This window comes from Elephas maximus, chromosome 25 (genome assembly GCF_024166365.1).
Source record: "Elephas maximus indicus isolate mEleMax1 chromosome 25, mEleMax1 primary haplotype, whole genome shotgun sequence".
In the NCBI taxonomy this organism is placed as follows: Eukaryota; Metazoa; Chordata; class Mammalia; order Proboscidea; family Elephantidae; genus Elephas; species Elephas maximus.
In genome coordinates this window covers 49,355,385-49,378,650 of record NC_064843.1, presented here as the reverse complement: position 1 = coordinate 49,378,650, position 23,266 = coordinate 49,355,385, and the positions used below count along the sequence as shown (strand labels likewise).

The window sequence follows — 23,266 nt, the reverse complement described above, 5'->3', positions numbered from 1 at the left end:
CAAAATAGCCACGTTGATTCTGGCACCTTGTACTGCCCTCCACCAATCCAGTCTGGGCCACCTAAGCATGGTAATAAAATCAACTGCTGTTTTAAAAATGGCAAGCAAGAGAACACATGTCCTGCTTCATGGACCTCTGTGGGCATGTTTTAGCATTGGCAACCAATGATAGAAATTGCCAGTCACATTGCTAGAAATCATGGCACGAGCTGTCGGAAACGGAGGTGCTCCGCGGGATCAGCTGAGGCAAAAATCTTAGCAATCAAGGAGCTCCTCCCCAAAGCATCCCCAATACCTTCAGGGAAGATTGAGCTCTTCCGTGCTGCCACAGCACTTCATTCATGGGCTGGAAACACGTGACTGCGAACATCCATCCACCACTGGACGGCCTCTGGGTAGGGGCTGCCTTCTGTTACCTTTGCATTGTCAATGCCTACTACTGGGTCAGGTACAAAGGTAATAGTGAGATGTATTCATTAAATGAAAACAAAACAAAAACAAATCAAATGATAAAAATTATGTAAATGGCTGCCTTGTTAGTCTTCAGAGAAACAAACATCGATACCACTATTTCCCTCCCAATAGGATGGCTAAGATTTAAAAAAAAAAAATGTTGGTGAGAACATGGGGAAATTAGAACCCTTATCCATTGCTGGTGGGAATGTAAACAGTACAGTGTTGTGGAATATAGTCTGGTGGTTCCTCAAAAAACTAAAAACAGAACTACCATGTTGTTGCTGTTAGGTTCCATTGAGTCTGTTCTGACTCATAGCGATCCTATGTATAACAGCACAAAACACTGCCTGGTCCTGCACCATCTTTACAATCCAGAGCTACCATATGATCCAGCAATTCCACTCCTAGGTATATACCCTAGAAACCTAATAGAGGTGTCACAAACGGACATTTGCACACTTATGTTCACTGCAGTACTATACACAATAGTAAACAGGTGGAAACAACCCAAGAGCCCAGCAATAGAGGAATGGATAAACAAAACATGCTACATATATACAACGGAACAGTACTCAGCCTTAAAGAAAAACGAAGTCGTGATATATGTTACAACATGGATAAACTTCATGATGAGTAAAGTAAGTCAATCCCAAAAGGACATATACTGTATGGTCTCACTCGCATGAAATAAAAAGGAGAGGTAGTTACGTGGAGACCATTGGTTACTAGTGGTTACAGGGGAGCGAGGCGGGAGGGACAGGGTGACGGAAAACTGGCATTGACTAAGGGTAACAGGTACACAACTTGACTAACGTAGTTGTTATCACTAAGTTACATACCACAATAAAAGGGTGAAATGGCAAATATAGTGTTATAATTTTACAAATACAGCAGCAACCAAAAAAAAAAAAAAAAGGCTGCTGTTGTTCAGACTACTTAAGTACAAATAAATATCTCGTGAGATTAGTTTTCTTGGTTCAAAGGTTTAGGGTCATGGTTTCGTGGGTCTATCCAGTCAATTGGCTTAATGTTGCATTTAGAGTTTCTGTTCTACTTCCTGGTTTGCTGAGTAGTGCCTGGGGTCTTAAAAGCTTGCAAGCAGCCATCCAACATCCAACATTTGGTCTCTACTCACCTGGAACAGTAGCAGGAGACCCAGGAATCAGAGAAGGAAATGGAATACAGTCTAACTGCCTCTTTGCCATGAAACCAGAAAAAATGGTTGATGCCTAGCTACCATTTCTGAAATTTCTGATCAAGGACCCAGCAGATGGATCCTGATCAAAAGAAGGAAAGATGTGGAACAGAACACCAAATTCATATGGAAACCAGACTTCCTGGATCCATTGAGACTGTGAGACTTCCCGAATCTACTGCCCAGAAATAATCTTTAAGCCTTGAACCTAAACTATCCCCCGAAGTCATCTTAAAATTAAACAACAGATTAGCTCAATTAATAAAGAATGTTTGCCTTGAGTATTGTGCTTCTCGAAAGAATTATATATACAGGTCCTCCCCATCCGACTTACGATGGGGTTCCATTCCAACGGCTCCATTGTAAGTTGGTTCTGACAAATTGAATACCTCATCTTTTTCTTTTTTTTTCATTATTATTGCCTTTTATTATCAATACCTTTATAAATTCGATCTTTACTTGTCTTTGGGGATTTACAGGAAAATGTTATATCTGCAATGCTCTGCAACGCTGTATGTAGTACATATTACTAACAGTAAAACGTGTGACAAAATGGACAGTCCTAAGCACGGTTCGTCGTAATTCAAATACGTTGTAAGTCAGGGACTACCTGTATGAGATCAAATTGGTAACGATAACTTTAAAGCACAGGCGTGAACTTCAAGGGACAGAAAGTTTAAGATAATGGTGGTAAAACAATTTGCAAGAATGGTGACACAATACGAAGTATGTAACGATGGCATTGAAGTGTACATGTAAAATTGTTGAATGGATGTATCTTTGCTGTATATACTTCCACCAAAAAAAAAAAAGAAGCTGATGTTCCTCTGGTCTCCTACTGAGAAAGAGCTCTGTCTTTTTTTATTTGCCTATAAGAGTTAGTACTGACAGGATAGGTCACAATCTTCCTTGATAAGACTGGGAAGGGGAGCTGGGAAAAAAGCAATGGCCAATCAAAGTGGTGTCATGAAGGGCTGCTTAAGTTTAACATATGCCACTGGTACCTTTGGATGGTATTCCAGACTGAACCAAAGACTCTAAAACCTGGCACTCCATTAATTATGCAATTCGAAATAGGTCCTCGGTAGGTCCCTTTGAAAGGTGAGAAGTGATTTTTACTTTGTTGACACTTTCCCTAATGATTTTCAAGAAATGACTCTTAAATGTTACCTGCAGGCCATATTCCTTAGTCAACTGTGCTATGCTCTGTATACAGTACTGCAGCAACGAGGAGCACCCATATGTGGGGGTAGGATAGATCTGGGCTCAAACTCCCTGCCCTGACCCTCAATGGCTGAGACTTTGGGTAAGTTCCTCCAATGTAAAATGGGGACCATAATGATAAACGCCTTACGGAGTGTTTTGAGGATTAAATGAGAGAATGTAGGCATGTGGCTTCAGTATAGTGCCAGCCACATAAAAGGGTCAAGAAAGGAATCTTGGCGATGTTTCCCCTTTAGGGTAGAAGATGTCCCCTGCTTCAAATTCCAGGGCATTTAAAGTGAATTATGAACTGTCAGTTCCATAGAATTTACAAACAGATATAACACAGGTTTCTACCTATTCCTACTAGGAGTAAACAAATTGCTTCATAATTCTTTTGTGCAGCTTTTCTATGGCCACACATCACTAATTAGAAGAATGACATGGCTTGTAATCACACTGGGTTACAGGGTAAAAATATGCACTCTTCCTCACATACTCCTGTAATATAGGACATGAAATGAAACGATAACCTGTCAGAAACTATTATGTACTCATCTGCAAGGAGTATGGAGCCCTGGTGGCATAGTGGCTAAGAGCTCCACTGATAACCACAAGGTCAGCAGCTCGAATCCACCAGGCGCTCCTTGGAAACTCTATGGAACAATCCTATTCTGTCCTACAGGGTCACTATGAGTCACAATTGACTCGACGGGAAGGGTTTTTATTTTTTTTCGTCTGCAAGGAAGGTCTTAAGACATTCAGATTTGTCAGGAGAGTATTCAGGACCATTTATAGCTAACTATTGGGAGACTGAAAACAATAGCTGGTTAAGGGTAACTAAAAAAAAAAAAAAAAAGTTGCTGTCGAATTGATTTCAACTCATGGTGACCCCATCTGTTTCAAGGTAGAACTGTGGGCTCCATAGGCACACAATGGCTTACTTTTCAGAAGTAGATTGTTAGGGCTTTTTGCCGAGGCACTTCAGGGTGGACTGGAGTCTCCAACCTTTCAGTAAGCAGCCGAGCACAATTTTATTCACAACTTTACCCAGTATGTACTGTCAAGCAACTTTGGAATGTGAGTTTGAATTTAAACTCTCTAAAACTTAAAATGTTAGGAAATATTCTTCTATATCCCTGAAGAATATTGACATAAAAGGCAGACCATCAGACAAATTATATGTGAGTTTTAAAAAAAAAAACCCTGTAAACAGTCCCCTAATGATAAATGCCTAGGTTTGTGGATTGTCCTAATGGGTGCCCCAGTCTCAGAGATTTCTTAAAACAGGAAGGGAGATGAAAGACAGGTGGCAGAATTTTCCTACCTCCTCTGGGTTGGACCAAAACGTCTTCAGTGAATACTTTGGTGATTCTGGATGACTTAGAGGAATTCTGTTTATTTGGTTAAATGTAAAATAATTCAAGGAATCCCCATAGCAATGTTTTTTTTCTCTGGAATCCTCTTACCTACTTTCAAATATAGCAAAGGACTTGCCAGGTAAAGCTGCAGCAGACACGCTCTGTTCAATCCAGTTAATGTCATTTAAATGTCTTTGGGGTTATTAATACACCCATCTGTCAGTCTGTCACACTCTGCATGTGTGTTGCTATGATGCTGGAAGCTATGCCCTGTATTTCAAATACCAGCAGGGTCATCCATGGTGGAGAGGTTTCAGTGAGGCTTCCAGACTAAGACAGACTAGGAAGAAAGGCTTCCAAAAATTAGTCCATGAATACCTTACGGATCACGAGAGAATGCTGTCTGGCTTGCTTGCTTTGAACACATCATCAGGAGGGATCAACTGCTAGAGGAGGGCATCATATCTGCTGAAACAGAGGGCCAGTGAGGGTTCTGAGAAATCTCAGGTGAGATATTGTCACAGTAGCCACAATGATGAACTAGAACACGCTGGCAACTGTGAGGATGACGCAGGACTGGGTAACATCTTCTTCTGTTGTGCACAGGGTCCCCAGGAGTTGGCGTTGACTTCAAGGCAGCCAACAACAATGTTGACGAAGGGAGCCACATCTGCTCCTCTAAACCGCCTCAGGACGGTGCTTTCCAGGCCAACCTGACAGATCAGAGACAGGGTCACAGACGGTGTTCACAGGACAGCAAATGGAATCCACGTACACGGCTGCAACCGAAACACAGCGTCAGAACGAGGGCTCCCTGAGGCCTAGTGTACGTGAGGAGTTCGCGCTTCCGCGGGGCCCAGGGTCCAGAGCCTCGGAGAGGCCCAACTGAGCCGTGCGCTGCCTCCACCTCTGCAGCGGGCCATTCTTCACCCAGAAAAGCTCTCTGTGTGCACAATCTTACGGACAATTACTCCCCATAGCCTAACGTCTAGATCACTGGTTCGCAAAGTACCAGCAGCATCAGGGTCTCCTGGAGCCTTTCTGAAACACAGATTCTCAGGTCCCACTCAGACTTTCCCAATCAGGAACTCCGGGGAAGGGGCCCAGCATCCTGTGTTTTAACAAGCCCTTCAGGTGATTCTGATGCACGCTCTCTTGTTGTGTGCCCTCTGAGCAGACTCCGACTCACAGCGACCCTACAGAACAGAGAACTGCCCCATAGGGCATCCAAGCAGCGGCTGATGGATTCTTACTGCCGACTTTTTGGTTAGCAGCCTGAGCTCTTAACCACTGTGCCACCAGGTGCCCTATGTATCCTTCAGGACTACTCATAACATTCTCTGTACAATACAGGAAATTCTTTTGAGGTTACAATACAAAGGAAGAAAAGGTATCTGATTAGGTTTTGCCACAACGGAAGGTGACAGCTCACCAGAATATATTACAATTCTAAAACTCACAAGAACATCACAATTACAAGAAAATAATTCCCTTAGAATTATAAGTATCTCAAATTACGATTTTCTTTAAAAAGGGAAAACAAACTTTCCAGAGGTGACCATGATTTGCAGCCGAGGTTGAGAACCACATATAATACCTTGCTGAGCATCTTAACCAATCATACCTTCAAAACTCATCTCTAGATTAGAATGATGAAGATGGTGATGGAAATTCAAAGGAGAAAAGAGATATACCTGTTGCATCAAGGCAGAGCCTTACGAAGAACTGGAAAGTAAAGACCAGAATGGGAAAGAAGGAGGTTGGAAGCCCAGAACAGAAGGGACAGAAGTCCTTCAAATGAGGTCAGATTACTGGGCTCTAAGGAACCCAGCCCAGGCACAGAGAGGCTGGTGCTGGGCGCTGCAGCGTGGTCAACCACAGGAAGGACGAGCAACACAGGAGCTGCATCAACAGCTCCACAAGGGACAAATGCCATTGCACTTTTCAAAAGGAGATAAAGATGGATGTAAACTTGGTCACTAACAGTTATTAGAGGGATCCTGAAGAAAACCCAAATGATGAAAAACTAACCTCATTTTTTTCTTTTACAAGGTTACTATGCTGCCACAATTGGTGAAACGTGGTTCATAAAACATACGTGAACCTCTGCCAGGAATCGAGTAAAGTTTTCCACGACATCCTTTCGTCCATACAACTCTACCAAAACAACTATTGTCAAGGTTATCAATGACCTTCATGTGGCCAAGCCCAGCAGTCAGTTCTCAGCACCTAACAAAGTGGTTCTCTGTTTGATACCCCTGCTGCTCTTGACTTTTGGCACCCCATCCTTCCTAGTTCTCCTCCCTCCGCACTTGCTGCTCCTTCTCTATCTCCTTTGCTGATTCCTCCCCATTAAACTGACCTCTAAACACTGGAGAGCCCAAGCTCCTCTCCATCTAGCCTCTGTTCAGTCTGAAGCTTCCAGACACCGGGCCATCCACATGCTGATGGCACCTAAGGTTTTTCCTACCTCCTGGACTTTCCACTTAATTCCAGGTGCATATATCCAATAGCCTACTCTGTATCTCCAGTTGAACGTTTAATAGGCACTGACAATTTACAAGTTAAAATCAAATGATTGGTATTTTTACCCCCAAACCTACTCCCACCAGGTACAGTTCATCTGACATAATAAACGGCAACCCTATTGTTCTAGTTGTTCAGCCCAGAAACCTTGGAGTCATCTGTGATGCCTTTCCTTCTCTCATATTCCATATTCAATCCATCAGCAAACCCTAAAAATGCTACCTTCAAAATATATTCAAGATCTACATAACCATTTCTCATCCCCTTCTACCTACTACCATACTGGTCATCTGCTATCTCAATACCTGCAATAGCCTCCCGTCTTCCTACTTTCATTGTTAGGCATAAACGGTCTATTCCTCACATAGCAGCTGGAGTTATTCTTCATCATATCATTCTTGTGCCCAAATTCTTCGAACACTTCCCATCATATTCAGGATGGACGCCAAAGAACATAGAGTGGCCCATAAGACCCCTGGCCGCCTTTCCAATCTTATTTCCTATTACTCTCTCCACACTGGTCTCCTTGCACTTCCTCAAATAGGCCAAGAATGATCCTGACTCAGAGCCGTTACACCTGTTCTTCTCTCTACCTGGAATATTCTTCTGCCAGGTATCACAGGCCTTCTCCCTCATTTTTTTTTTTTCCCAGCTTTCTGCTCAACTTTTTTTTCTTTATTAGAGAAATATACTCTAACCACCTCATCTAAACTGGCACTAAGCCCCCTCGCTATCACCCTTAACCAGCTTTATTATTCTTTTTTTTTTTTTTTTTGCATATGTCACCACCTGATAGGTTATATACGTTGTGTATTTGTTGATTTGTTTCTTGTCTGTTTTGCCACTGGTCCAACTAGAATGCAAGCTCTATTGGAGCATAGATTTGGTCTGCTTTGTTCTCACTAAATCTCCAGTGTCTAGAAAAGGGACTGGCACATAGTAAGAGCTCAAAAAAATATTAACTGTATGAATCTATGAATAAACAAATGAGTGCTGATCAATAAAAAAAACAAGAACAGAAGAACAGGGACATATGAGATGTCAATTAAGTAGATTATAATAAGTTAAACCACCAGAGCCAAAGGGGCCACTGATGGCCAAATGACATCATGAAAGGAGATGCTGAAGATATAGTGGACATGCTCACCAAACAGGTGGATGACAGGAGGGATAGTGAACATCTGGAGTAGCAAAAACTGGATCTCAATATCTATGACTCAAGAGAGGTGATTCAATCTAACAAGATGGAATTTAACAAGGAAATATATGAAGGCCAACATATGGCTCCAAAAAACTAACAGTCCAAGCACAGGGGTAAGCACTATGCTTTGCCATGAGATGAGAAGAACTGGATGGTGCCTGGCTATCATTACCAACATTTTGATCAAAGATTCTATATAAGAATCCTGATCAAATACGGGAAAATGCAGAACAGAATTTCAAATTCTCATGGACTCCAGGCTTTCTGGAGCCATGGAAGATGGATGAACCCCAGATACTATTTCCCTGAGACAATCTTTAAACCTTAAAACAAAAATATCCCCTGAAATCTTCTTTAAACCAAACAATAGCTTAGTTTAACTAGGAAAGAAAGTCTGCCTTGAGCATAGAGGTCTTTTAAGATCTATCTATATGGAATCAAAACTGACAACAGTAACTTGAAAAATTAGATAGAAAATTTAGGGGCAGTGAGTTTATGTCAGTGAGGGAGGAATAACTCAAAACGGAGGGTGAGAATGGTTGTACAACTCAAAGAATGTAATCAATGTCACTGAATTATACATGGAGAAAATGCTGAAATGGTGTATGCTCTGCTGTGTATATTCTCAACAAACAAAAGAATAAAATAAATTATTAAAAAAAAAGACTAAGCACTGTGGGTGGAAGCATAATTATGGGTCCGCCAATGAACGCTAATTCCACCTTAACCCAAACCTTTTGCTGTTGTGTCAGTGCCGAACCATGGTGACCCTACAGGACAGAGGAGAACTGCCCCATAGAGTTTCCAAGGAGCTGCTGGTAGATGTGAACTGCTGACATTTTGGTTAGCAGCCATATCACTTAACCACTGTGCCAACGCCATCCAAAAAAAAAAAAAAAAAAAACCAAACCCACTGCTGTCGAGTCGATTCTGACTCATAGTGACCCTACAGGACAGAGCAGGACTGCCCCACAGAGTTTCCAAGGAGCATCTGGCGGATTTGAACTGCTGCCCTTTTGGTTAGCAGCCGTAGCACTTAACCACTATGCCACCAGGGTTTCCGCCATCACCTTTGGCCACTTTAAATAATTTAGGCCAGAATAAGTGGTATGATGGCTATGTCTTATGCATTCAATACTTAATGAGAATCAATAAACAAATTGAGATAAAATGGCATATATTAGGATAAGAGTGACCAGGACAGTAGAGACACTTAAAATCATGTCATGAGGAACAGCTGAAGAAAGTGGAATGATTAACCTAAGAAAGAAGAAAACCACCAGGATAAAATTATATTAACAGGACTTAATAAAGGTAGAAGAACACCTATTTTAGTTATTTTGGGCCTTAAGGGATAGAGAAACAGGTGAAGGCAGAGAAACCAGAAGGAGACAGGTACTGGTTGAACATAAGGATGACTTTCTGATTGGCAGGGCTTTCCAAAAAGGGAAAGGGTTCACCACCCAACACAGAAGATTAAACTTTATTGACATGGAAACAAAACCAGTTGTCTCTAAGTCAATTCTAGCTCATAGTGACCCCGCATGTATCAGGGCAGAACTGTGCTTCAAAGGGTTTTCAGTGGCTGATTTTTCAGAAGTAGTCTGCCAGGCCTGACTTCCAAGGCAACTCTGGGTGGACTCGAACCTCCAACCTTCAGGTTAGAAGCCAAGTGCATTAACCATTTGCACCACCCAGGGACATCTTCTACTGACATAAAGCCCATGAAAACAGACAAATGAATAAATATCTGACTGTCATTACAGGGCACTGGTCTGGTAGTGCGGAATGATGAATTCCACACAGGAAAGAAATCTGCTACTGACTTACCGCATTATATATACTACCTACTGTGGCAACATGCCAAAACTGACAATTACTCACAGGTTGTACCCAATTTCTACAGAGCCAGGAGGCCATTATAAAAAGGGCACCAATAACTAATATGGATTGACCCATTTTTATTCATATCCTTCTGGTCAGAGCCTGAACACACGATAGCAAATGGTAAGAAACTTTTATTACTTACAATAAGCGGTCTACAGTATACAACAGACAAGCTGTCCCCCGGGCTCAAAACCTGTCTAAGCGAAGACAATGAAGTTCATCCACACCCCACTTTGTGTTGTGGGTGAGGGACTTAATTGCGACAGTCACAGGAGAAGCTGTCTCTCCTGGTTTCTGGAAACTGTCCTGGTGAATATAAAGAACTCTTCCATGCAAGCCCTCCACCTGGCATCGTGGCTGAGGGACACAGTGAGAGCCTACCTACTGCCCGTATTCCCCTGGCCAAGTGGGTCCTCTTAGGTGGGTTGAACGCTTAATACTATGTGCACTGCCCCTTAGCAACATAGCTAAGGATGCCATGAGATCCCCCAGCTGACTATTATTATACTCCAAAGCCCATTTAGTAAGCTACTTGGGTAGGCAACAGACCTCAGAGGGTGGGGTGGGGGAGGCCTCATCATGCCCTCTCTCTGAGACTTGTCAATGAGATAAGCTGGAGACTCCCAAATTAGTTGCATATAAGAAAGACAAAAGGTACCTTAATTGCTTAAACTTAGTTCTTTTCCCACAGTTGACACCCTAGACTTTTGGATATGGTTTCTTTCTATATAACATTTAGAATATTACTTCTCGCCCCCCTTAATACCATCGATATTAGTCTAGCAGGGGGGAGGAACTGGGAAGACATAGCCTCTGAGTGCTCTGAAGGACTGCCTCCTCACACGTACTTCAACCACATAGTGCATTGTGGGTTACTGGTTTTGTATTTTTTAGTGTACACTCAAGGATGTGGACCTACGAACCTCAAGAATGGGAGGACTTGTCTTCTAAGACACACTCAACACACAAAGCACGGACTCTGGAGTCTGCAGATACGTGTCCAAACACTGGCCGCACCACTTACTGCTCACACACCCTGGGCAAGTTTCTTCGCCTCTCCAGATCTCAATCCCCTCCCCTCCGGGGACAAAAATGCCTGCCCTGCCCATAGTGACATTGCTAGGATTAGGTTCCAGGAGAAAAAATACAAAGCACAGTAGTAGTTGACTACAGATCAGGAATAAACCAAAACCAACCTGCTGCCATCTAGTCAACTCTGACTCACAGCGACCCTACAGGACAGAGTAGAACCGCCCTGGAAGGTTTCCAAGGAGTGGCTGGTGGCTTCGAATCGCCAACCTTTTGGTTACCAGCCGAACGCTCAACCACTTCGCCACCAGGGCAAATTGGGAATAGTTAACAAACAGTAGGAAACAAATTTTGGCGTCATTCTCAGCCCCAGGACCCCAATTAGCCAGGCTCTGGACTTAGGTTTCTTGCTTGTGTAAAAACAAGGACGACAAAGGTGGCCAGTACTGTAGAATAAAGCTTTCTATGATGATGGAAATGCTCTATACCTGTGCCGTCCAGTCCTGGGCCAGGAGCCACCTGTGACTATTAAGTGCTTAAAATGTGGCTAGCACAATTTTTTAAAAAATTTTATTTAATTCTAATTAATTTAAATTAATAAATGAAAAGAGTTACATGTGGCTGGTGGCTACCGTACTGGACAGCATAGCTTATCCCCTAGTTACTCCTGGTTCAGACATCCTGGTTCTATTATTTTGGGGAGAGATTGAACCACAAGAGCAGACAACAATGGGAACCCCATAACAGGAAGTACTGGTGATGCAAGGGGATCCCCACCACGAAGGGAATTCCAGAAGACACCTAAGGACTGCATGTGACGGGAATGACAGGGACTAACCCTGGAAACTTCTATGAACTTTACCACGGAAGGTGCTGACCCAGTAAGAACTGGCTTTTTTAAAGGTGTTTTCCTTGTAAATAGAAAATGAAGCAATAAAAACTGTTAGCACCACTTTCACCCGTCCCTGCTTTATGAAATTAGAAAACAAAATTCAAGTAAAATTACTGCAGCCATTGTAATCACTCCTGAGTGCCTTGGCTTTCCTGAGAAGGAACCTGAAAGTGAGGTGCTGAATTTCCCTTCCTTCTCTGCTAGGCTCCACAGAGCTCAGGAAACAATCCTGTAACTAGTTTCATCACTGGGAAAGTTTCTATAAAATGACAAGAGTTCAAAGGGAATTTTCAACCAGTTGATGCCTAAGGCAGGAAACTGAAACACCATGTGGGACAGAAAAGAATGTCAGGCGAACACAGGCGAGGTCTGAAGACAAGAGCCCAAGTTTTTCTTCCTCTGACCCATTTTTACAGAACTCCAAAGAGGAATACAGGGAGGTAGTTAATTGGTCACAGGACTTGTTTAGAGCCACCTCTACTTTCCTTTTCTAATTGACTGCTGGGAATAACACCCCCTTCAAGGAATGCTCAAAGGGGAAACGTGCAGAGACAAGAGGCAACTGATGAAATGGCTTCAGAAGCTGAAGATCATTAATTAAGAATATTGAGAGCAAGGTTGAGAGCTTAGCTGAAACTAGTGGGAGGGAGGACAGTATCAGCTGCTACCTACACATTAGCAATTAACCCTTATAAAGGCTCTCAGTGGAAAGTTCCATCTCCCAGGCATTCCTCCGCTCTGCTAAGTGAAGTCTCCTGAGGCAACTGAACTCTGAAGACCGTATCGTTGACCTTAGAGTAATATTTCCAACATCCACTCTTCTATAGCTTGATTCTCAGGATTCAATGTCTTCTAAGCATTACTATCCATTGCCCAGAGCAGTGGTTCTCAAACTGGAAAGTACATCCCATCCACCAGGAGGGCTTGTTAAAAGAGCAGGTTGTTGGGACCCACCCCCAGAGTTTCTTATTTTGTTGACCTGGGGTGGGGTGATAATTTGCATTTCTAATAAGTTCCCTGAGGACGTTGATTGCTGTGGGGCCAGAGACTACACTTGGAGAATCCCCGGCCTGGAAGAGTGGTTTGTAACCAGGGCAGCACATTAGAATCACTTGGGGAGCTTTTGAAAAAAATCACCAGTTGCCTTGGAGCTGATTCCCACTCAAGGCGACCCTTTGTGTATCAGGGTGGAGCTGGGCTCCCTAGGGCTTTCAGTGGCTGATTTTTCCAGCAGGCAGTTCTTCTGTGGTACCTCTGGGTGGACTTGAACCTCCAACCTTTTGGTTAGCAACCTAGCACATTAACCATTTGCACCACCCAGGGGCTCTACGTCCAAATTCTACCGCAGATCAACTAAACTGGACTCTCCAGGAGCAGGGCCTGGGCATCAGTGTATTTTAAAAGCTTCCTCATTCTCATGTGCTGGCACAGTTGAGAACCACTGGCCAAGGAGATCATCTTCAAAGTATTTAAACCTGGACAGTACACACACTCTAAACAATTCAATAATTATTCCTCTTTCTAAGCAAGACCACGTCTTTTAAACTTGGGAAATGAAAAAGAAAAGCAGGACATTATCTTATTTTTCCCTTACAAATGAGAGATAGGGAAGCAGATCCTGGCATCTGCTTGATTGCATCTACTCTTGGTTGTGATACTTCACCGGCCATTAAAAAATAAATAAAATATAATGCTCCAAAGCAGCACCCCCCCCCCCCCGCCCCCGGCCCTACTCCGACACTATTTGGGTGGGATTCTCTAAAAATTTACAAACTGGAGCAATTTAAAATCTGTGAACAGTGATAAATCTGCTAATCCCTTTAAAACAGGGTCTTAAGTAACAAATTTTGAAATGAGAGCCCTACAGCTAATTGAGTAGCAGGTAATTTCTAAAACACTGCAAATCTTCTAAAATCTCCTTCAGTCTCTTATCTGTTCCCCTGACGTTCCTTTCCTAATTTCCAGATCAGATTCTACTTTCCCTCATCTCTACTCCTCTATCATTCTCCTGCTTCTATCCCTCCCTCAGTCTCCGTGCAACCTCCATGCCTTCATACGACAAGAATAAAGTTTATAGTTAGTTATTCTTATGAAATATAAAGTTCTAAAATGCCTATCTTTTATTTAAAAAACAAGGGACTATTTTTTCTTTCGTGAGGAAAACAAAGCTGAATTAACTTTGGTATGTGCCTCTTGATTAACTCTGTTTTGGGCATTTATCTTCAACAGGATACCTGTGCCTCACCCTTAATTCCTCAAGTAAAGGCATCTTCAGGCTAAAATACACTATGTACTATAAACCAGCATCTACTGGTGATGTGTGACAATGCAGTTTACCTCTAATTTATCAGGCTAAAAAAGAAGAAAAAAATCATTCAGAACCTATCTATAACAGAGGGCGATTTTGCTCCCACCCTTCCTTTGCAGCAATTTCTGGAGACATTTTTGTCATGATTTGGGAGTGGGTGCTACTGGCATCTAGTGGGTAGAGGCCAGAATGCTGCTAAACATCCTTCATCTGGTTCAGAATGTCAAGGGTACCAAGGTGGAGAAACCCTGCTCTTGAAGTTCTTACATGAGTCAGAATACTCCCCAGGCACTGGAAAATTCCCAGGGATCTAAGGCAAGGAAAAGGAAGAGAAAGAGGGGTAAACAGTCCAGAATCAAAGAAGAACAGCAAACCGCTACTGTAATTCTCCCAACTGCCCAAAACAACCTAGCTTTTACCTTACCAGAAGTTGTCAATGAGGGCTTTCTCATGCGGTTATGGGCTCACTTTGGTAATAGAAACAATTCCATCATATGATTAATCACCTGAACCAACTTCCCCTACTCTATAAAGCATTCTCATATTACTGTTAACTATTAACAAGGCAAGAATGAATGAATGAATATATAAATTCAAACAACTAATATAAGAATTCCAAACAGATAATATTTTAGGAACATTTAAATTAGACTATGTCTTAGGATGGGTTCTCCAGAGAAGGAACACCAGTTGTTGTTGTTAAGTGCTACCCAGTCAGTCCCAATTCAAAGTGACCCTTATGTACAACAGAACGGAACACTGCCTGGTCCTGTGCCATCCTCACAATTGTTATGCTTGAGACATTACTGCAGCCACCGTGTCTGAGGGTCTTCCTCCTTTACACTGACCTTCTACTTTACCCATCATAATGTCCTTCTCCAGCGACCGGTCCTTCCTGATAACATGTCCAAAGTAAGTGAGATGAAGTCTTGCCATCCTTGCTTCCAAGGAGCATTCTGGCTGTACTTCTTCCAAGATGGATTTGTTCGTCCTTCTGGCGGTCCATGGTATAGTCAGTATTTTTCACCAATACCATAACTCAAAGGCATCAATTCTTACTTGCTCTTTCTTATTCATTGTCCCGCTTTTGCATGCATATGAGGCTACTGAAAACACCATGGCTTGAGTCAGGCATACCTTAGTCCTTAAAAAGTGACACCTTTGCTTTTTAACACTTTAAAGAGGTCTTTTGCAGCAGATTTGCCCAATGCGATGTCTCGTTAGGCGTATATATATATATATGTATATATTTACAGAAAGAGAGAGAGAAATTTATCTCAGGGCAATGGTTCACGTGGTTGTAGAGGCTAGCAAGTCTGTGGGTCAGGTGTCAGGCTGGAGGATTCTCCTGACTCATGCAGCTACAGGGGCTAATGAACCCAAGAACAGCAGGTCAGACAGTAGGGACACTGGCTCACAGGCTGTGGAAGCTGATGAATCCCAAGATCAGCAGGTAAGGTGGCAGACCACTGGCTCACAGGCTGCAGAGGCTAACAAATCCCATGATCGGTGAGCAATATGGCAGGCCACTGGCTTAAGTCTCAAGAAGTGGAGGTCAATGATGAAGAGCTGGATATTGGATCCAGAGCAAGAAAGGGAACTTTGCCACAACTTCCACATATATATTGGATGCAGGCCACACCCTCAAGGAAACACTCCTTACAACTGATTGGCGGATCACATCAGATCACACACCGGAGGATGACTACATCATTACATAACTGCCAAATTACATCATTACATAACTGCCAAACCACTGAGAATCATGGCTCAGCCAAGTTCACACTCAACCTTAACATCATAGTTCAGCCCTTATCAACTTGGCATCTGTACACATCTCCTTAAACCATATACAGTCTCTAAATAAAGATTACAAAGTCATACATGCACCAAACGATACAACTAACACGAGTACAACAAATAACGCACTAGCCGCATTTATACCTTATACTTGATAAGTGAAGAATACAAAAATATCTGATACATGCATATAAGGAAGAAATACTCATAACAATTACAGTCCTGGTTTCTACACATGGTCACATGGTCATAGCCTGTATTCGGAACCAAAGCAAAAGAAAGAAACGATGAAATAAAAGAGTTCAAAAGAAGATTTCAATGAGTGGCTCAAGAAAAAGTATTCTAATGAAATGTGCAAAGACCTGAAGTCAGAAAACCGAAAGGGAAGAACATCCTTGGCATTTCTCAAACTGAGAGAACTGAAGAAAAAATTCAAGCCTCGAACCATACACAAAATCTAATTCAAAATGGATCGAAGACCTAAATATAAAACCCAAAACTATAAAGACTGTAGCAGTAAAAACAGGATCAATGCTAGAGGCCCTAATACATGGCATTAACAGGATACAAACCATAGCTAACAATATACAAACTCTAGAAGATAAGCTAGATAACTGGGATCTTCTAAAAATTAAACACTTATGCTCATCAAGAGACTTCATCAAAAGAGTAAAAAGAGAACCTACAGGCTGGGAAAAAGAATTTGGCTATTACAAATCTGACAAAGGTCTAATCTCTAAAATCTACAGGAAAATCCAACACCTCTACAACAAAAAGACAAAAAAAAAAAATCCAAGTGAAAAATAAGCAAAGGAAATGAACAGATACTTCACCAAAGAGGACATTCAGGTGGCTAACAGACACATGAGGAAATGCTTGGGCTCACTAGCCATTAGAGAAATGCAAATTAAAACCACAATGAGATACTGTGGTTTACTGGCACAAATTAAAAAAAACTGAAAATAACAAATGTGGGAGAGGCTGCTGGGAGACTGGAACTCTTATGCACTGCTGGTGGGAATGCAAAATGGTGCAACCACTTTGGAAAAAGATATGACCCTTCCTTAAAAAGCTAGAAATAGAAATACCACGTGATCCAGCAATCCCACTCCTAGGAATATATTCTTGAAAAGTAAGAGCCGTCATACGAATAGACATATGCATGACCATGTTCACTGTAGCACTGTTCACAATAGCAAAAAGATGGAAACAACTTAGATGCCCATCAACAGATGAAAGGGTAAACAAACTATGGTACATACGCACAATGGAGTAGTACGCAACGATAAAGAACAATACTGAATCTATGAAGCATCTCACAATGTGGATGAACCTGGAGGGCATGATACTGAGTGAAATAAGTCAATCACAAAAGGCCAAATATTATATGAGACCGCTACTATAAAAACTCATGAAAAGATTTACACACAAAAAGAAACAATCTTTCATGGTTACGAAGGAGGGGAGGATTGGGGATGGAAAAACACTAGACAACAGATAAGTGGTAACTTTGGTAAAGGGTAAGACAGTACACAATACTGGGAAAGCTAGCACAACTTGTACAAAGCAAGATCATGGAAGCTTCGTAGACACATCCACACTCCCTGAGGGTCCGAACACTGGGCTGGGGGCTGTGGGGACCATGGTCTCAGGGAACATCTAGCTCAATTGGCATAACATAGTTTACGTATATAAAAAAAAAAATGTTCCACATTCTACTTTGGTGAATAGCATCTGGTGTCTCAAAAGCTTGTGAGTGGCCATCTAAGATTCTCCATTGATCTCATCTCTTCAGGAGCAAAGGAGAATGAAGAAAACTAAAGACACAGGGAAAGATTAGTCCAAATGACCAAGAGACCACAACTCCCATGGCCTCCACCAGTCTGAGTCCAGTATAACTAGATGCTGCCCGGTTACCACCACTGACTGCTCTGACAGGGATCACAATAGAGGGTCCCGGAGAGAGCTGAAGAAAAATGTTGAACAAAATTATAACCCACACACACACAAAAGACCAGAATTACTGGCCTGACAGAGACTGGAGAAACCCTGTGGGTATGGCCCCCGGACACCCTTTTAGCTCCGTAATGAAGTCACTCCTGAGGTTCACCCTTCAGTGAAAGATTAGACAGGCCCATAAAATATAGTTAAACAAACAAACAAAAAAATGACACTAAAGGGGCACACCAGCTCAGGGGCAAGGAGTAGAAGGCAGGAGGGGACAGGAGAGCTGGTAATAGGGAACCCAAGGTTGAGAAGGGAGAGTGTTGACATGTCGTGGGGTTGTTAACCAATGTCAGAAAACAATATATGTACTAACTGTTTAATGAGAAGCTATTTTGTTCCATAAACCTTCATCTAAAGTACAATAAAAAAAAAATCAAGCCTCAAGTTGAAATATTGAAGGATTCTATGGGGAAAATATGAAAAGATGCAGGAATCATCAAAAGAAGTTGGAAGGAATACAGAGTCACTGTACCAAAAAGAACCGGTAAACATTCAACCATTTCAGGAGGTAGCATACAATGAAGAACCGATGGCACAGAAGGAAGAAGTGCAAGCTGCATTGGCAAAAAACAAGACTCCAGGAATTGATGGAATACCAATTGAGGTGTTTCAAAAAACGGATGCAACCCTGGAAGGGCTCACTAAATCTATGCGAAGAAATTTGGAGGACAGCTACCTAGAAGAGATCCATATTTGTGCCCATTCCAAAGAAAGGTGATCCAGTAGAACATGGAAATTATCTAATAATATCATTAATACCACAAGCAAGTAAAATTTTGCTGAAGATCATCCAAAAGCGATTGCAGCGGTACATCGACAGAGAACTGCCAGAAATTCAACCTGGAATCAGGAGAAGATGTGGAAGGAGGGATTATCACTGCTGATGTCAGATGGATCACGGCTGAAAGCAGAAAATACCAGAAAGGTGTTTACCTGTGTTTTATTGGTTATGCAAAGTCATTGGACTGTGTGGATCATAACAAATTATGGATAATATTGTGAAGAATGTAAGTTCCAGAACACTTTAATTGTGCTCATGAGGAACCTGTACATAGACCAAGAGGCAGTCATTGGAACAGAACACGTGGATACTGTGTGGTTTAATATCAGGAAAGCTGTGCGTCAGGGTTTTATTCTTTCAGCGTACTTATTCAATCTGTATGGTTAGTAAATAATCTGAGAAAGTACACTATATGAAGAAGAATGGGGCATCAGGATTGGAGGAAGACTCATTAACAACCTGTGATAATCAGATGACACAACCTTGCTTGTTGAAAGTGAAGAGGACTTGAAGCACTTACTGATGAAGATCAAAGACTACACCCTTCATTATGGATTGTACCTCCACATTAAGAAAACAAAAATACTCACAACTGTACCAATAAGCAACATCATGATAAACGAGAAAATACTGAAGTTGTCAAGGATTTCATTTTACTTGGATCCACAATCAACGCCCAAAGAAGCAGCAGTCAAAAAAACAAACAACACATTGCATTAGGCAAATCTGCTGCAAAAGACCTCTTTAAAGTGTTAAAAAGCAAAAATGTCACTTTAAGGACTAAAGTGCACCTGACCCAAGCCATGATGTTTTCAACGGCCTCATATGTGTGTGAAACCTGGAAGATGAATAAGGAAGACTGAAGAATTGATGCCTCTGAATTATGGTGTTGGCAAAGAATACTGAATATACCATGGACTTGGGGACTTCCAGAAGAACAAACAAATCCATCTCAGAAGAAGTACAGCCAGAATGCTCCTTAGAAGCAAGGATGGAGAGACTTCGTCTCACATACTTTGGACAAGTTATCAGAATGGGCCAATCCTTGGAGAAAGGCATTGTGCTTGGTAAAGTAGACAAACCAACCCAAGCCCACTGCCGTCGAGTTGATTCCAACATGTAGCGACCCTACAGGACACAGTAGAACTGCCCCATAGAGTTTCCAAGGAGCACCTGGCAGATTCAAACTGCCAATCTCTAGGTTAGCAGCCATAGTACTTAACCACTACGCCACCAAGGCTTCCAGTAAAGTAGAAGGTCAGCAAAAAAGAGGAAGACCCTGGACGAGATGGATTGACGCAGTGGCTACAACAATGGGCTCAAGCACAACAATGATTGCGAGAATGGTGCAGGATCAGGCAATGTTTTGTTCTGTTGTACGCGGGGTCGCTATGAGTCAGAATTGACTCAACAGCACCTAACAACAACAGAATTACCTTCTTCTACCACCCATTCTGTATCCCTTTTACTCTCAGCAAGTACCTGAGCTGGTCATGGTTCTTTGCCTGGTGGGGTGACCCAAACCTTCATTGCTGAAGAGTCGAGGCCATCACTAGTTATGTAGGACCTGGGTTGCTATAGTATTCCACTGACTTTAATCACAGGGCATGGTAGTACAAAGAGATGCCTTAACGAATCTCTTGTATTTCAGACATACTCTTTTTCGTCTCCATTATGCAACATCAATCCAATTCCCCTTGGTAATCAGGGTCAGTCGTACCAACCAATATAGTAGCTCCCTTCTTTGCCTGCTGATCCATAGGCATGAGGACTCCAAAGTGGTTGCGTGGCATTCTTAACTTCCAGTTCAATGGAATGCCCATTGTGTCTCCAGATGAAATCATTCCTCTCTTTGGAACTGAGACTGCTAGACCCGCAGAGCATAGGATCTCAGGGACAGGAAGAAAAAAATTTGTGAGTGGGTTGCTAGGGGTAACAGTGTGAGGTACTACTCCCGTCTCTACCCCTTAATTCCTGGAACAGTGAATCCTGGCTATGGGAGAAACAGCACCATATATTAGACACTGGTCTGGACCATATACAGCCTCCTAGAGAACATCTTCCCTATCCTGCGAGTTGTTGCCACCTAGCTGGTGCTGTAACTTGTATCTTTAGAAGGTCATTCCACTGTTTTATCAAGCCAGCTGCTTCAGGATGATGGGGAACATCATGGCACGACCAGTAAATTCCATGACCATGGGCCCACTGCTGTAGCTCATTTGCTGTGAAGTGAGTCCCTTGATCCAAGGTGATGCTGTGTGAGACACCATGACAGCGCAAAGGCATTCTGTTAAGTCCACAGATGTCAGTTTTGGCAGAGGCACTGTGTGCAGGGAAGGCACATCTGTATTCAGGGTCAGTGTCTATCCCAGTGAGAACAAAACACTGCCCTTTCCATGAGAGAAGTGGTCCACTGTAATCAACCTGCCACCAGGCTGCTGGCTGATCACCTCAAGGAATGGTGCCATACCAGGGCACTCAGTGTCGGTTTCTGCTGCCGGCAGACTGGGCACAAAGCAGTGGCTGCAGCCAAATCGACCTCGGTGTGTGGAAGTCCATGTTGCTGAGTCCATGCATAACCTCCATGCCTGCCACCGTGACCACTTTGTTCATGTGCCCATTGGGCAATGACAGGAGTGGCTGAGGAAAGGGGATGACTGGTTTCCACAGAACACATCATCCTATTCACTTGATTGTTAAAATCCTTCTGCCAAGGTCACCCTTTGGTGAGCATTCACATAAGACACAAATACCTTCACTTCCTTCACCCATTCAGAGAGATCTATCCACATACCTCTTCCCCATACCTCCTTGTCACCAATTTTCCAGTCACATTCCTTCAAAGTTCCTGACTATCCAACCAAACCACTGGCCACAACATATGAATCAAGGAACCAGAAACTGAAGAGACAAGGAACACAGGAAGAAGAGCTACCTCAGCTGTAAAGGGTAGGGTCATGACCTCTAGGGTCTCAAAGGGTGGGGCCACAGCCCCTAGATTTGAGAGTCAGATATTCACCAGCTCAGTTCTGCTGTGTAACAGTGCCTTTCATGAATGCCAGTGGTATGCGGCCAGATGCACTGCCCAAAGCTGACAGGGTGGGGCTGCCATGCCCAAGGGGCAGAAGAACAGGACTTGCCAAGGCTGAGGGGGTAGAGCCACCACTCAGATGGAGTAGGAGACTGGGGCTGCCCAAACATAAGGGAGTTGATCACATCATGGAGGATGACTACATTATCATGTAACTGCCAAATTTCATCATTATATAACTGCTAAACCACTGAGAGTCATGGCCAGCCAAGTTGATATACAACTGTAACCATCATAGACTATATTATAACTTTTGTGTAAAATATAAACGATAGTTCTGCCCCTTCTCTTGAGGGCCTCTTAGTTATCTAACCATTTTTTAATTTCAGTAATTTGCAGAGGGGTTCTTGCATAGGGGAAGATAGGAGATATTTAATTCTCAGGCATCATCAATATCAAAATGAGACTATAATACTTACAGTATTTCCTGTGACCATTAAATTCCTAGAAAAATTACATCATCAACTGAACTGTAAATAACAAATTGATCCAGTTTAAAAACATCAGCATTGTGTCTTTATATCCTTAATAATGAAAACAAGTATGGTAATCAGCTTCTGTTTATGAGTCTCTTCAGGTTTTAGATGCCAAATAGCTTCTTAATAAGTTGTTTAAAATATAAATTTTAAAAAGGGTTTGTCTTAGTTATCTAGTGCTGCTATAACAGAAAGACCACAAGTGGTATTATATCTCAAAAAAGATTGACTCAAGATTGTCTCTTCAGCTGTTAACCTCCTGGCTCCTTGGCCTCTCAGCCCCCTGGGCCTCATTGCCCATGCCTGCCCTGCTGGGACAAGTGTTCCAAAGCTCTTTAGCTTCACCAATAAGTGCCTGGAGGCACCCAATCCACCAGTAAACTTTGTCTGGAAGGCACTCAGCTCTCTTGTGTCAGCAAGCCTAGCTCTACTGCTCCACCAATAAGTGCCTAGAGGTCCCTTCTCTGCAAGGAAGCCTCCTGCGCAATGGCACTCAGCTCTCTCACTCTGTGGGCCGTGGGTCGACTCCAGCGCTGTCTCCTGCTGGTCTCCCGGTTCTGCTGCTGCTGTTTTTTTGTTGCTGCTTCTTGCTGTCTGCACCGTCTCCAGCGTAATAGCTCTCCTCACTTCCTTCTGAGTTCCCACCAGATTTGTCTTTGATGTCCATAATTTCTCCAACATTCTCTTCAAGGCAATCTAGGCTTTTACTATCAACTCGTTGGCATCAAATCAATGCCAACTCATAGCGACCCTATAGGACAGAGTAGAACTGCTCCACTGGGTTTCCAAGGAGCAACTGGTAGGATTAAACTGCCAATCTTTTGGTTAGCAGCCAAATGCTTAACCACTGTACCACCCGGGCTGCAGGCTTTTACTATTAGGCATTTTGAGACTCTTTCAGCCTCTACCCATTCACAGTTTCAAAACCGCTTCCACATTTTAGGTATCTGTTAGAGCAGAATCCCCATCTTTTGGTACCAAATACTGTCTTAGTTATCTAGTGTTGCTATAACAGAAATACCACAAGTGGTATTATATCTCAGAAGAGATTAA

The 23,266-nt window shown here is 42.6% G+C and overlaps 1 protein-coding gene across 5 annotated transcripts in view; it reads right to left on the bottom strand.

Moving 5' to 3' along the window:
- SLX4IP (SLX4 interacting protein) overlaps nucleotides 1–23,266 on the bottom strand; it is a 244,489-nt gene that overhangs the window by 95,721 nt on the left and 125,502 nt on the right. The window contains exon 1 of one of the 5 annotated variants that reach the window (XM_049869900.1): nucleotides 296–860. The exons of the other annotated variants lie outside the window; for them this stretch is intronic. Coding sequence (XP_049725857.1) covers nucleotides 296–370 — 75 coding nt within the window. The 5' untranslated portion in view covers nucleotides 371–860. Of the gene's footprint in view, nucleotides 1–295; nucleotides 861–23,266 lie in introns of those variants that run through there. 5 annotated transcript variants of the gene reach the window in all.